This window comes from Eubalaena glacialis, chromosome 1, assembly GCF_028564815.1.
Source record: "Eubalaena glacialis isolate mEubGla1 chromosome 1, mEubGla1.1.hap2.+ XY, whole genome shotgun sequence".
In the NCBI taxonomy this organism is placed as follows: Eukaryota; Metazoa; Chordata; class Mammalia; order Artiodactyla; family Balaenidae; genus Eubalaena; species Eubalaena glacialis.
The window spans coordinates 47,773,104-47,789,360 of record NC_083716.1 but is presented as its reverse complement, the minus strand read 5'-3'; the positions used below and the strand labels follow the sequence as shown (position 1 = coordinate 47,789,360).

General features: G+C 33.9%; 1 protein-coding gene across 1 annotated transcript in view; it reads left to right on the top strand.

The window, feature by feature from the left end:
- Positions 1–16,257, top strand: part of ZFAND4 (zinc finger AN1-type containing 4) — an 86,815-nt gene that overhangs the window by 9,936 nt on the left and 60,622 nt on the right. Inside the window, 1 exon segment of the mRNA XM_061196113.1 lies at positions 3,732–4,032. Coding sequence (XP_061052096.1) covers positions 3,771–4,032 — 262 coding nt within the window. The 5' untranslated portion in view covers positions 3,732–3,770.

Below are 16,257 nucleotides of genomic sequence, written 5' to 3'. Positions count from 1 at the left end.
AGCGCAGGCTCAGTAGTTGTGGTGCACGGGCTTAGTTGCTCCACAGCATGTGGGATCTTCCCGGACCAGGGCTCAAACCCATGTCCCCTGCATTGGCAGGTGGATTCTTAACCACTACGCCACCAGGGAAGTCTCCTGGAAGGCGGATTCTTAACCACTGGACCACCAGGAAAGTCCCTAGTATCCAGATTTTAGATGCCTGTGAAAATCATGTCTATAGAATGGAGATGTAGGTTATTAATCAAACCACAAGTTTTAAAAAATAACTTCTCCTTAATCACATTGTTATGAAAATTGCAGTGACTTCAGTGATATATCCTTTGGCAAAAAAAAGTAAAAAATTTATCATCCATTTTTCTTCTTCATTCCTGCACTGCCCTAGTGTTCACATTCTGTTCACCTAGTCTTACAGATATTCTTCCCCCACTCTGAGGCTTTACCCATTCTGAAATACATTCAAGAGTCTATCTACCTTTAGGGAATACTTCTCAACTTATTTTATGAGGGCAGTATTACCTTGATATCAAACCAGACAAAAACATAGAAAGAAAACTAGATCAATAACTTTTACGGATATAGACACAAAAATCTTCAAAAAATACTAACAAACTAAATCTAGTAACATATATAAATGATTACAGACCATATACAAATGGATTTATCCCAGTGATGCAAGGTTGGTTCAATATATCAAAAAGCAGTCAATGTAATACACCATATTAATAGAATAGGAGACAAAAACCACACGATCATCTGAGACACTAAAGAAAAGTATTTGACAAAATCTAACACTGTGATTTAAAAAAGACAACTGACACGTAAACAAAGTAGGAATAGAAGGGAACGTTCTCCATCTGATAAAGATTACCTATGAAAACCCCACAGCTAAAATCATACCTCATGGTGAAAGGCTGAATGATTTTCCCTACAACAGGAAAAAGACAAGAATGTTTGCTCTCACCACTGCTTTTCAACCTGTATTGGAGATTCCAGGCAGGGCAATTAGGTAAGAAAAGGAAATAAAGATCATCTAGATTGGAAAGGAAGAAGTTAAAATTTCTGTTTGTAGTTGACATTATCTTGTATGGAGAAAATCCTAAGGAATCCACTTAGAAAAATACTAGAACTACTGAGTTCAGCAAGGTTGCAGTGAACAAGACCAGTATATTAAAATCAATTGTATTTTTATACACTAGCAATGAGCAATCTGACAATGAAACTAAGAACAATTTCATTGATAGTGACATCAAAAAGAACAAAATTCTTAGAAATACGTTTTTAAAATACAAAACGTATAATCTGAAAACTATAAAACATTGTTGAAAGCAATTAAAGAAGTTATAAATAAACTGAAAGATATTGCATGTTGATGGATTATAAGACTTAATATTGTCAAGATGGTAATACTATCCAAATTAATCTGTAGACCGAACACAGTCCTTATCAAAATCCCAACTGGTGTTTCTGCAAAATACACAAGCTGATCCTATAATTCCTATGGGAATTCAAAGGACCCAGCATAGCCAACGATCTTGAAAGAGAAGAACAAGTTAGAAGACTCACACTTCCTGATCTCAAAACTTACTACGAAGCTACAAAGACAGTGTGCTACTGGCATAAGGATAGACATGTAGATCAATGGAACAGAATTGAGGTTGTGGTCAGCTGGTTTTCAACAAGGGTGCTAAGACAATTCAGTGGATTTAGAATAGTCTTTCTAACAAATGGTGCTGAGACAAGTGGTTATTTGTCTGCAAAAGAATAGAGCTGTACACCTATTGTACAACAACCACAAAAATAAATTCAAAATAGACTATAGACCTAAATGTAAGGGCTACACTATACAATTCTTAGAAAAATATGTACTGGTCAATTGTTATTGCCTTGCATTAGGCAAAGCTTTTAAAATATGATACCCAAAGTATAAGCAACAGAAGAAAAATAGTCAGATAGGGCTTCATTAAAATTAAAAACTTTTGTGCTTTAAAGGAAACTATCAAGAAAGTTAAAAGACAACCCACAAAATTGGAGAAAATATTTGTGAATCATATATCCGTTAAACAGCTTGTATCTGGAAAGTGTTAGACAAAAATAACTCAATGGACAGGATCTGAATGGACTTTCTGAATAGACATTTCTGTAAAGAATATGTGCAAATGGGTACTAAGCACGTAAAAAGATTCTTAACATCATTAGTCATTAAGGCAAATCACAACCACAGTGAGACACTACTTCATACACACTATGATGACTTTAATCAAAAGACAATAAAATGTATTGGCAAGGATGTGAAGAAATCCAAACCCTTGTTCATTGTTGGTGGGAATGTAAAATGGTTCAGACCACTTTTGAAAACAGTTTGGTAGTCCCACAAATTGCTAAACACAGGGTTACCACACAACCCATCAGTTCCACTTCTAGATATATATGGAAGAGAAAGGAAAACATGTGTATCACAGACTTGTAATTGAGTGTTCTCATAGCATTATTCATAATAGGCAAAAATTGGAAACAACCCAGAATGCCCATCAACTGATGGCTGGATAAGTTAACATGTGGTACATCCTTATAATGGACTATTATTCAGAAATAAAAAAGAATGAAATACTGATACATCCTAGAACATGGATGAACTTTGAAAACATTATGCTAAGTGAAAGAAGCAGGTCACAAAAGTTTACATATTATATTATTCTATTTATGTGAAATGTCCAGAATAGGCAAAATTATAAAGACAGAAAGTAGATTAGTGATTGCCTAGGGCTGAGAGAGACAGAATTTAGAAGTGTGTCTAAAGAATAAGAGGTTCCTTTTAGGGTTGATGAAAATGTTCTAAAAATGATTATGGTGATGGTTGTACAATTTTGTAACCATACTAAACCCCAGTAAATTTTAGGCTTTAAATGGGTGAATTTTATGATATATAAATTATATCGCCATAAAGGTATTGAAAAGATTTACCTACTTCTCCAGAAAGAATATGTATCATTTGTCCTTTTAGTTTAAGTTCAAGCCCCCCACCACGCCTTTTCAAAGTTTTCACTGATTAATAGCAATTTATCAATTCGATTATTCCTATTCTCCTAATTATACACTTGTAATTTATTTTAGTATTTCTGTTGGTTGTGTTTGCCTCTCATATTCATTAGCCATTGTATGTTTGTGTGTAGAGATTATGTCTAATGTCTGTTACCAGTATTAACCTCATCTCAGTGCTATACTGGTGGATAACCTCTGGAAACCCAAATGCTTATTGATTATTTAGTGAATCCTACTTTTAAGATGGTTACTATTCCTTTTATTCAGTGTGATTCAGATGTACAATGGCTATAACATTATACTTTGTATGGGTTATAAAATGTAACTTATGTGTTTTAGGAAAGGATGTGCATAACTTATTCAAAGTCTTGCAAATATATACCTACATGTGGAGTTCATTGGTTCAAATATCATTAACAACAAAACATATTTGTTGAGCATGTAGTGTAAGTAACTGCTGAGCTCTAGTAAGATAAAGTGTAGCAAATATACCTGTTCTTAATAATCTTACGCTCTAATTGGGAGAGTGAGTTCAAAGACAATTGTGTAAAGTTCAGGATTAGGCATAGTAAGCACTAAAATGAATTCCGGGCTCTCTGGAAGGCTGATATGGGCCAGAGTTGAGAAAATCTTTGTGGAGGAATGAGACTTTCACATAGGCTTGTTAAAAAAACATTATTCTTGTTTTTTAGGTACAAAACTCAAAACATGAACAACGATATATATTACCAATGTTCAAAGCTGATTTGGTTAGAACTGGAATACAGTTGCCTACAACATATTCCAGAGGAATTAGAAAAGTCAAAGTAATGGATAACAGAAAAGATCCTCCATTCTTCAATGAAGATAACGCGGGACCATTTTACTACAGACTTCCTTTCTATGATACCATGGAGCTCTTCATTGAAACACTGACTGGAACATGTTTTGAGCTGAGAGTTTCACGCTTTGAAGCTGTTATTTCTGTGAAAGCAAAAATTCGAAGATTGGAAGGTACTAGTCTTTCTTGTTTTGTAGGATTAAATTTGTTCTTCAAGAGTGTATAATAACTTTTTAGCTTTTCTTATGGAGAAATGTCAAACATACATGGAATTAGAAAGAAATGGAGAATGAATCCTTATATATGCCCTACTCAGCTTCAACAGTTATCAATTCATGAACTGTCTTTTTTCCATTCCTGCATTTCCCCCACTCTGTTCCCTTTCTACCAGATTCTTTTGAATCAAAGCAAATCCCTGGCATTATGTTAATGGTGTGAAATAATATTTTAAAATAGTTTTTCAACAGGTTATTATGATGTGAAGATTCTGCAATAACTACCTTACAGTGATAATTGAATTCCCTTTTATTGACCCTGTTTACTTTTTTAGAGTGCTTTGTGGATACTTTTTCTTTTTTTAATGTGGAGATTTTCTGAGAAGAGTTTTTGGTTTACATTTACATAGATTTGAAGTTTCCTCAGTATAGCAGGGATACTGAATATTGTATAATGTCTCTTTTATGGTTGGTGTATTTGTGAAAAGTGTTATAAATTACTTTGTGTTAAAATTAGTCTTTTTCTTTGTACTTGGCAGGTTTCTGAAATAAGTGGTATTTGCCATTTATAGTTGTTAAAATCCAGTAAAGACTAGAAAATTTTCCATATAACACTAAATGGATCTTTGCTTTTTGAGCCAGCTGGAACTTGCTTGTAATATAAAGGTAGAAACTAACATGCCCTCCATCTCAGTTTAAGTTCAGAATTTTAGAAGGATGAGGAGGATTGGAATTTTTTATCTTTGTAAAGTCAAGGATCCTAGTATCTGAGCTTCTGAATATTTGATATTCCTCTAGTAACTAAGTTCTGTTGAAGTTAGTGACCAGCTCAGTCCGATGACCACATCAATACACCCATTAATGGCACATGAAGCTTTTCTATCCCCAAATGATTTGGTGAGATACAGAGTCAGAATAGTTTATTTTGACTTTTCCTGCTTTTTTATTTATATGATGGTGTAATGATATCTTTTTAGGAGCGGTAAGATTTTAAAAAAACCCTCTTGTGTTCTAAGTAATCTCTGCATTTTTTTCCTGCTTTCATGCATTTTGAATAATCTCTGTGCAGCAGAAGCACTCTAGAGGGCATCCTGTTTAGTTCTCTTAATGGCAGAAGAGTAGATTTGGGCTTAGGAAAGATTAGGGACTCATCCAAGGGAAATATTTACTGACAGAGTTGGACCAGAGCCAAGATATAGGCTACTTGTCCTCTGTAGGAGGAGACATAGGGTAAAAGCAATGACTTTGTAGTTATTAGACAGTTGAAACCTAGTTTAGACATTTATAAAACGAATATACTTATTGGGAGATTAAATGAGGTAATATGTAAAATCTCTACAGTCTTTGTCTGCTTGGGCTGTCACAACAAAATACCATAGACTGGGAGGCTTAAACAACAGAAATTTATTTTCTCACAGTTCCAGAGGCTGAAACTCTGAGATCATGGTACCAGCATGATCAGGTTCTGGTGAGGCTTTCTTCCTGACTTGTAGACAGGTTTGTTTTCACTGTGTCCTCACATGGGCATCTCTTCTTATAAGGGCTTGGATCCAACCATAAGGGCCTCACCCTCATGACCTCATCTAAACCTAATTATCTCCCAAAGGCCCCATCTCCGAATACCATCACTTTGAGGGTTAGGACTTCAAGATATAAATTTTGGTGGGATACAGTTCAGTCCATAGCACTTACCACTAGTGGTCAATAGATCTTAATTCCTGTTCCCATTCCCCATCCTTCTAGCCCTCACCCCTTCTTTCCCTCCTGTTCTCTAAACTTTTGTAACTTCTTGCAGCCCGTGGGCAGGGATAGTCACTCTGTTCTTCAGGAGGCTTTAAGAGGGCATCCTTCATGTAAAATTAATTTTAATCCTTTTCTAGGTGATATTTCTATTTCTACCCAGGATGACATTTGAGGATAACATGGTGGGTAAGACTCTCCAAGATAAAAGGATATGGAGTAGGTAAGATAGGAAGGCAGAGGTGACACTGTTCAGTTTAATCTTTCAGGGAAATGGTTGCTCTGCCAGACTGCTTTTCCTTTTGGGCAACTTTTGGGAAGCTGGGAACTAGAGCATAGTAGGAGATAGGAGGGTAGATGGAGGGGACTGCAGAGAAAGGGTTGAAGAATGTGCTGGATTAGGAATGATGAGGCTGTAGTACCTACAAGGGGACTTTAAATGGGCCTTGAAGGGACAAGAGCAACTGAAGCCAGACTGCCTGATTTCAGATTACCAACTGAGTAAATTACTTGGCCTCTCTTTACCTCAGTTGTGCTAATTTAAAATGGGACTAATAATAGTACCTAGTTCAGAGTTGTCCTCAGTATTAAATGAATTCAATGAAAAGCATTTAGCAGAGCATCTGTACTCTTTATCAGGGGAAAATGGTTAGTCTGTGGAGATAGTGCAATATGTACCAAAGGATATAAGAGCTATGCCCTTGGGAGGAGATGTAATTTAGTTCTCTTGAGTTTCCAGAGAAGGAAAATTCTTTGGAGCTTATCATTACCTAGAGTAGTGGTCTGCAAAGAAGAGTACATGGTACTCAGAGGATAGGGATTTGGAAAGAAAAAATGTGCCAAGAAATGTAAGGGATTATTGTCAGCTGGTTTTTTATTGCCGTGGGCAGTGGATTCCCTGGACTTGCCATCAAATCATTGGCATTACCGCTCCCTAATAAAGATTTCTCTTCCGTATATGGGATAGGATTGTTTCCCTGGCCAACTTTATGAGTAGGTGGGACCATGTTAATAGTTCTGGCCAGTGAGCTATGAATGGAAGTCTCCATCAGCCTGAGTCCCTGAGCGACTATAGTGAGCAGAGCCCTCCTGACATGCAGTAGACATGTAACTTGAGCAAAAAATAAATCTTTGTCTTAAGCCATTGATGTTTTGGGGATGGTTTGGGGTAAGTTCAATATAACCTACTTTACTTTGCCTGATACAGTATCAACTAGGGATCCATTTTTTTCACTTTATAAATAATTGGCTATCTAAATACCACTTATTGAATTAGTCTAGTCTTTTCTCACTAAAGTAATTTCATAACTGTCATGTATTACATTTTTATATGCACACAACTCTTAATCACCTGATGTGTCCCCCTATGCCAAAATTATACTGTCTTACTTATTGTAATACAATTGATAAGTTTTGATAGCTGATTGTGTCCATACATATTAAGGATTATGTCATCTTGGAGAACTGACCCCTTTATCACTATGTAATGCCCCTCTTTATCTCGGATATTTTTCCTTGCTCTGTAGCCTGTTCTGTCTGCAATTAATATAGCTACTCTAGCTTTTTTTTTTTGATTAGCGTTAGCATAATATATCTTTTTCCATCCCTTTACTTCTTTTCCCCCCAGCTTTATTGAGGTATAATTGACAAATAAAATTGTATCCATCCCTGTACTTTTTTTTTTTATATCCAGCTATATTACTATTTATTTATTTTATTTTATTTTATTTTATTTTTTTAACATCTTTATTGCAGTATAATTGCTTTACATTAGTGTGTTAGTTTCTGCTTTATAACAAAGTGAATCAGCTATACATATACATATATCCCCATATCTCTTCCCTCTTGCGTCTCCCTCCCTCCCACCCTCCCTATCCCACCCCTCTAGGTGGTCACAAAGCACCGAGCTGATCTCCCTGTGCTATGCGGCTGCTTCCCACTAGCTATCGGTTTTACATTTGGTAGTATATATATGTCCGATGTGGCACATATATACAATGGAATATTACTCAGCCATAAAAAGAAACGAAATTGAGTTATTTGTAGTGAGGTGGATGGACCTAGAGTCTGTCATACAGAGTGAAGTAAGTCAGAAAGAGAAAAACAAATACTGTATGCTAACACATATATATGGAATCCAAAAAAAAAAAAAAAAGGTCGTGAAGAACCTAGGGACAGGATGGGAATAAAGGCGCAGACCTACTAGAGAATAGACTTGAGGACACGGGGAGGGGGAAGGGTAAGCTGGGACAAAGTGAGAGAGTGGCATGGACATATATATATCCCTCTACTTTTAATCTATATATATCTTTATGTGGATTTCTTATAGACAACATATAGTTGGGTCTTGTTTTTTGATCCACTCTGACAATCTCTGTCTTTTAATTGGTTTATTGAAGCAATTGATGTTTAAAATGATTACTGATATAGTTGAATTAATAACTACCATATTTATTTCTATTTTCTACTCATTGCCCTTATTCTTTGTTCCTTCTTTAATCCTCTGTCTTTCTTTATGTAGATCTATATCATTTTCCTTTTCTCTGAAGAACTTCATTTCTTTGCAAGGCAGTTGTACTAGCAACAAATTATCTCAAATTTTGTTTATCTGAGAAACTATTTCTCCTTCACTTTTGAAGGATAATGTCATAGGGTACAGAATTCTAGGTTGGTGGTCTTTTTCTTTCAACACTTTAAATATTTTACTCCACTCTCCTCTTGCTTATAGGATTTTGGATAAGAAGGTTCCTGTAATTATTATACATATGGTTTTTCCTCTGTCTTCTTTGAAGATTTTCTCTTTGTCTTTGCTTTTCTGCAGTTTGATATAACATGCCTAGGTGTAGATTTTAAAATTTTTATCCTATTTGGTGTTCTCTGAGCTTCCCAATCTGTGCTTTGGTGTATCTCATTAATTTTGGAAAATTCTGGGTCATTATTACTTAAACTATTTCTTCTGTTCCAATTTTCTCTTTCTTCTAGTATTCCAGTTACACCTTTTGAAAAATTTCCATAGTTCTTTGATGTTCCGTTTTTTTTAAAATTCTTTTTTCTCTTTACGTTTTGATTTGAGAAGTTCCTGTTGACATTTCTTTCAGTTCACTGATTCTTTCCTTGCCATACCCAGTCTGCTGATGAGTGAGCCCATCAAAGGCATATCTTTTTCCATCCCTTTACTTCTTTTTTCCCCAGCTTTATTGAGCTTCCTTTTGCTTATATGTAATACACATGCATTTGAGATTTATTCATATTGTTCCATATATCAATAGTTCATTCTGTTTATGGTTGAGTAGTTTTCCATTGTATGGCTATACTACACTTATTCATTCCCAAGTTGAGGGACACTTCAATTTTTGGTGATTTTGAATAAAGCCATTTTAACTTTCATGTGCAGTTTTTTATGGGTGCATTAGTTTTCATTTCACCTGGGTCAATACCTAGGAGTGGAATTGCTGAGTTGTGTAGTAAGTGTTTTTAAATTTAATACAGAACTCCAAACTCTTCCAGAGTGGCTGTACCCTTTTGTATTCCTGTGAGTAATGTCTAAAAGTTCTAGTTCCTCTGTATCATCAGAACATGGTATTGTTTGAGTTGTTTTTGTTTTTGTTTCTTTTTTGCCATTTTAATAGGTATTGGTGATATCTCATTGTGGTTTTAATTTGCATCTCCCTAATGATTTTGAGGGTATTTTTATTTGCCTATGATTTATGTCTTCTTTGGTGAAGTTTCTATTCAATCTTTGCCCATTTAAAAAAATTAAGTTGTTTGTTTTCTTGTTACTATGTTTTGAAAGTCCTAGTGTTTTAAAAATTTTTATTACGTTTCCTTATGTCTTCTTTGACTTCTGAATTTTTTAGAAGTATACTTTTATTTCCATACTTAAGGGAATTTAAAAAATTTCATTTTATTATCACGAATTTAATTGCAGGTGGTTGGAGTAAATAGAATATTTATGGTAAACCTGGTATTTATACGTACAGTTGTCTTTGAATCTTATAGCAGCCTGGGGCGCTTTAAAAATTCATGTGTGGTGTAGAAGAAACAGGAAGAAAAAAATTGATGAGTTGAATTATTAATATTACAAGTTCAAGTGTACCTAAGCACAGTGGGAAGTTGGCTCAGAGATAAATCTTTGTTCCCCAAACCCCACAACCACCATGTTTTTGATTTGTTTTGTTTTCCCACCTACTTTCTGGTACTACAAGATGCTCTAGGATCATCTTGTATATTTCCTGCCTTGTCTTAGAGCCAGCCATTTCTCCAAGGAGCTCTGGTTCCTTTTTTGGAGTATGGTGTTAAAAACCAGGATCTGGGCATGATAATAGACTTTTCAGCAACAGTAATAGAAACCAGAAGACAGTGGAATATTATCTTCACAGTGCTGAGAGATATAACAATCTCTACCTAGAATTGAATTTAACTTTCAAGGATGAGGATGAAATAAAGACATTTGCAGAAAAAAACAAAACATGAATTTCCTAACAACAAACTCTTGCCAAAGGAACTTCTGAAGTATATATCTTAGAAGGCAAATGATCCATAAAGGAAGTTGATGATGCAAGATGGAATGGCACATTTGTGGGTTAATCTAAATAAACATTTACTTAATAAAACAATGATATATGAAGGTTTGAAAAAATTCTGGTAACAGTGACATGTAAATCAAGGTGGAGTTGTTCATAATGGGAGTGGTAAGGCTCTCAGCATTGTTCATGAGGAGGATAAAGATGTGATTAGCTTTAGACTTGATCATTTAAATTTCTAAATTCATCACTAGAGATTAGAAATAGAATTATGTAAATTCCAAATGACAGAAGTGCCTCACCCTTTCCCATCTGTCTGAATTAATACATAAAGGAGGCAAATAGTTAAAGGAGAACAATTAGAAAGCACAAAATAAGATAGTAAAAATGAATTGAAATATGTCAGTAATCCCCCAAATGTAAAGTGGATAAAACTCTCTAATTGAAAAGCCACCATTGACAGACTGGTTAAAAAAAATACATATGAAATGCTGTTTGCAAGAGACCTAATCTAAAATGTAAGGACCTCAAAATGTTGAAAGCAGAAGAATTGAAAAAGATATACCAGGAAAATACTAACCTGAAGAAAGCTGATGTTTCTGTATTAATAAAGTTGTTATGTAAAATACATTGCAAAGTGAAACATGTTAACAAGTCATGTAGAGGGATGTTCATAGTAGTCTTGCTGATAATTTCAAAAATCTAGCAACAACTCAAATGACTACACTAGAATGGATAAGTTGTGGTATATGTAAATATATGTGTCATATAGTGGAATCAAATTCTATGAAATAGTTGACAACAGGGAAAACTAATGTAATAGTAGCTTCATACACGACATGGATAAATTAAAAACAATGGTGAATAAAAAAAGCAAAACATAGATGAATACATATACTATGATCCACTTATATAAAGGTCAAAAAGGAACAAAGAAACAATACCACATTGAAGTAAAGCACTAACAAAAAGCAGAGGGATAATTCATATCAAATTCAGAATGATGATTACCCCTGGGTGGAGGGAAGAGGATGCAGCTGAGGAGAAGCATAAAGATTGTTTTTTCTCTGTATCCTTCTCAACACTTGGTATGGTCAGTCTTTTTTAGTCATTCTAATAGGTATGTAGTGATACCTCATTGTGGTTTTAATTTGCATTTCCCTAATGACTAGTGATATTGAGCATCTTCATGAACTTGTTTGCCATCCTTATATATTCTTTGTTAAAGTGTCTATTCAGTTCTTTTACCCATTTAACAAATCTGGTTGTTTTCTTGTTGTTTTGAGAATTATTTATTCTGAATACAGGTTTTTAATCAGATACACATTTTGCTGAGATTTTCTCCCAGACTGTGGCTTTTCTTTTTATTCTCTTAACAGTACCTTTTGAAGTGAAAATGTTAATTTGTCTGAAGTCCAATTTGTCAAATTTTTAAAAAATGGATATGGGTGTCATATCTTTGTCAGTGAAATCTTTGTCAATCTGAGGTCACAGAAAATTTCTTCTATATTTTCCTGTAAAGGTTCAGTTACATTGGTGCTTTTTTTTTGCCACGCTACGCGGCAGGTGAGATCCTAGTTCCCTGACCAGGGATCGAACCCGCACCCCCTGCGTTGGAAGCACGGAGTTTCAACCGCTGGACCACCAGGGAAGTCCCAATTACATTGATTTTTAAAATATTAAACCAGCATTCCTGGAATTCACTTTACTTGTTCCTGTTGTTTTATCTTTTTAATATATTATTGAATTTTGTTTGTTAAAACTGTGTTAGAATATTTGTATCTTTGTTTATGAAGGAATACTGATTTTATTTTGTAATGTCTTCTTTAGTTTTGGTATCAGGGCAATAGTGTCCTCATTGAATGAACTGGGACTATTCCTTCCTTTGCAATTTTTAGATAGAGAGTACAATTGGTGTTATATCCTCAACTGTGAAGCTATCTCTTTAATAAATATAGGACTGTTCAGGTTATCTTTTTCTTCCTGAGTGAGCTTGGGTAGCTTGTATCTTTTAAGGATTTTGTTGATCTGTTTGTTGAATTTTATTGGCATAAAGTTCATAATATTCTTTTATTCTTTCAATATCTGTGGAATCTGTAATGATGTCACCCCTTTCATTCCTAGTACTGGTAATTTGCATTATTATTTTAAAAAATCAGTCTTTATTAATTTAATGAATTTCTTAAAGAATCAGATTTTGTTTTCATTGATTTTTCTCTCCTATTTTTCTGTTTTCCATTTCATTTATTTTTGTTTTGATTTTTATTAACAATGTTTTGGCTTACTTTGGGTTTAATTTACTCTTTTTCTAATTTCTTGAGACTAAGGTTATTGATCCAATCCATTTCTTCTTATGAAATATTGGTAGGTAGTGCTTTAAGTTTCCTCCTAAGTACTGTCTTATTGGTATTCCATACATTTTGATATGTTGTATTTTCATTTTCATTAAGTTCAAATTATTTTCTAATTTTCCTTTTGATGCCTTTTTTGATCCATGGATTATTTAGAAATATGTTGTTTAGTTTCTAAAAATTTGGGGAATTTCTAGAAATCTTTCTGATATTGGCTTATAATTTAATTCTAAATTTAATTTAAATTTAAATTTAAATCAATTTAAAATTGATTCTTTTAAAATTTAGGAACTAGTTTTATGGTCCAGAACATTGTCTGTCTTGGTAAATGTTACCTATGCACTTGAGAAGAATGTGCATCCTGTTATTGATGTGTGGCATGTTCTATAAATGTCAGGGCAATTTCTGTGATAGTGTTCTATATGTTCTTTTTGATTATTTACTTATTCTGTCAACTGTTGGGAGAGGAGTATTGGAATCTCCAACTATAATTGTGGATTTATCTTTTTCTCCTTCCAATTCTGTCAGCCTTTATGTCATGTTCTTTGAAGCTCTGTTATTAGGTGCATACATTTTTAGGATTTTATGTCCTCTTGACTTCACTGACCTCTTCATCATTATGAAATGACATTCGTTATCCTTGGTAATAATTTTTGCCCTGAAATCTACTTTATCTGATATTAATATCATCACTCCAGATTTTTTTTGACTAGTGGTCAGCATAAGATATGTTTTTCCATCCTTTTACTTTTTATCTATTTATATCTTTATATTTAAGGTGCCTATTTCTTGCAGACAGCATATAATCGAGTCTTGCTTTTTATTTTTATTTTTTTGTTAATCCAATCTCTGTCTGCCTCTTAACTTGCAGTTTTTAGACCATTTTATTTAGGATGACTGTAGATGTGATTAGGTTTTAGTTCATCATATTATTATTTGTCTTCTATTTGTTGCATCTGTTCTTTGTTCACTTTTTCCTCTTTTCCATATTTGTTTTGGATTAATTGAGTATTTGGTATGATTCCATTTTGTTCTCTTTTGTTGGCTTATCGATTATAACTCTTTATCCTGGTATTTTAGCTGTTGCTTTAGTGGTCTGTAATATACATCTTTAACTCACCATTCTCTATCTTCAAGTGATATACCACTTTGCATATCTTATAGGAACCCTACAATATTGTACTTTTCATTTCTCCCCTCTTGGCCTTTATACTATTATTGTCATGCATTTTCTTTTACATATGTTGTGAACCCCACAATATATTGTTATTTTTGCTTGAACAGTCAATTATCTTTAAAAAATGCTTAAACAACATTAAAAACTACTTCTTTGTATAGTTACCATTTTTTATGCTCTCCATTCCTTTACATAGATCCAGATTTTCATTTGGTATCATTTTTCTTTTTCCTGAAGGACTTGTCTTTTTTATTGTTGTTGTTTTTGTTTTTTTTGAAGGACTTCAACATTTGTTGTAGTGTGGGTCTGCTAGTGATGAATTTTTCTGCCTTTGTATGTCTGAAACATCATACTTCACTTTTTTTTACATTTAAAAAATTGGGATAAAATTTACATAATATAAAATTCACCATTTTAAAGTATACAGTACAGTGCTTTTTAGTATATTCACAGTGTTGTGTATTAATCACCACTATCTAATTCCAGAAAATTTCTGTCCCCAAAAAAAGTAACCTTGTAGTTACAAATTTATTTCTACCCACCTTTCCCTGGCATGTACTGATTTTTCTGTCTCTGGATTTGCCTATTCAGGACATTTCATGTAAACAGAATCACGCAATATGTGGTTTCTTTCACTTAGCATAATGTTTTCAAGGTGCATTCAAGTTGTAGTATGTACTTCATTCCTTTAAGGTCTCAATAATACTCCATTGTAACGCATATACATTTATTTAACCATTTATCAGCCAATGGATATTTAGCTGGTTTCTACTTTTTGACTATTATGAATAATGCTGTGATGAATGTTTATGTACAAGTTTTTGTTTGAACATATGTTTTCAGTTCACTTGGGTATATACTGAAGAATGGAATTGCTGGATCCTATGGTGACTGTGTATTTAACAAGTTGAAGCACTGCTGAACTTTTTCACAGTGGGTGCACCATTTTACATTGTCACCAGCAGTGTATAAGAGTTCCATTCTCATCACATTTTTACCAATGCCTGTTATTTTCCAAATTTTTTTTTTTTATTATAACTATCCTAGTAGGTGGGAAATTGATATCTCATGATTTTGATTCGTACTTCCCTAGTGACTAAAGATACTGAGCATTATGTGTGCGCTTATGGGCCATCATTTTTGGAGAAATGTCTGTCCAAATCCTTTGCCCATTTTTAAGTGGATTATGTATTTTTTTAATTGTATTGTTATAATAGTTCTTTATTTGAAATGCTAGACTCTCATCAGGATTATGAAAAGACATACCACATTTGCTTCTGTGGGTTATCCTTTCACTTTCTTGATGGGGTCCTTTCATGCTCAGAAGTTTTAAATTTTCTTGAAATCCAACTTAGATTTTTTTTTCATTTGTTGCTTATGATTTTGCTGTCATTTAAAAATTATTTTTGAGACATAATTGACCTACAATATTTTATTAATTTTATGTGTACAACATAAAGATTATATGTGTATCCCGAGATGATTACCACAATAATTTTAGTTAATATCCATCACCACACATAGTTATAATTTTTTTCTGCAGATGAGAATTTTTAAGATCTACTCTCTTAGCAACTTTCAAACATACAGTGCAGTATTAACTATACCCACCAAGCTGTACGTAATATTGCTAGGATTTATTTATCTTATAAGTGGAAGCTTGTACCTTTTGACCACTTTCACCCATTTTGCACAACCCCTACACCCTGCCTCTGGCAAACACCAGTCTGTTCTCTGTGCCTATGAGTTTTTTAAATTCAAATAAATGATATCATACAATATTTGTTTGTCTCTGATTTACTTCACCTAGCGTAATGCCCTCAAGGTCCATCCATGTTGTCACAAATAGCACGTTTCCTTCTTTTATGGCTGAACAGCATTCCATTGTATATATACACACCACGGTTTCTTTATCCATTCATCTGTCAGTGGACACTTAGGTTGTTTCCGTGTGTTGGCTAGTGTAAATAAAGTGAACATGGGGGTGCAGATATCCTTTTGAGATAGTAGTTTCATTCGCTTCTGATGAATACCCAGAAGTGGAATTGCTGGATCATATGATAGTTCTATTTTTAATTTTTTGAGGCACCTTCATACTGTTTTCCGTAGTGGCTGAACCAATTTATATTCCCACCAACAGTGTACAAGATTTCCCATTTTTCCACATCCTTGCCAACACTTGTTATTTGTTGTCTTTTTGATGATAGCCATTCTAACAGGTGTGAGGTGAATTCTCATTGTGGTTTTGATTTGCATTTCCCTAAGGATTAGTGCTGTCAAGCACCTTTTCATGTACCTGTTGGCATTCATATGTCCTCTTAGAAAAAATGTCTATTCAGATCCTTTACCCATGTTTAAATAAAATTTTTTTATTTTGAGTTATATGAGTTCT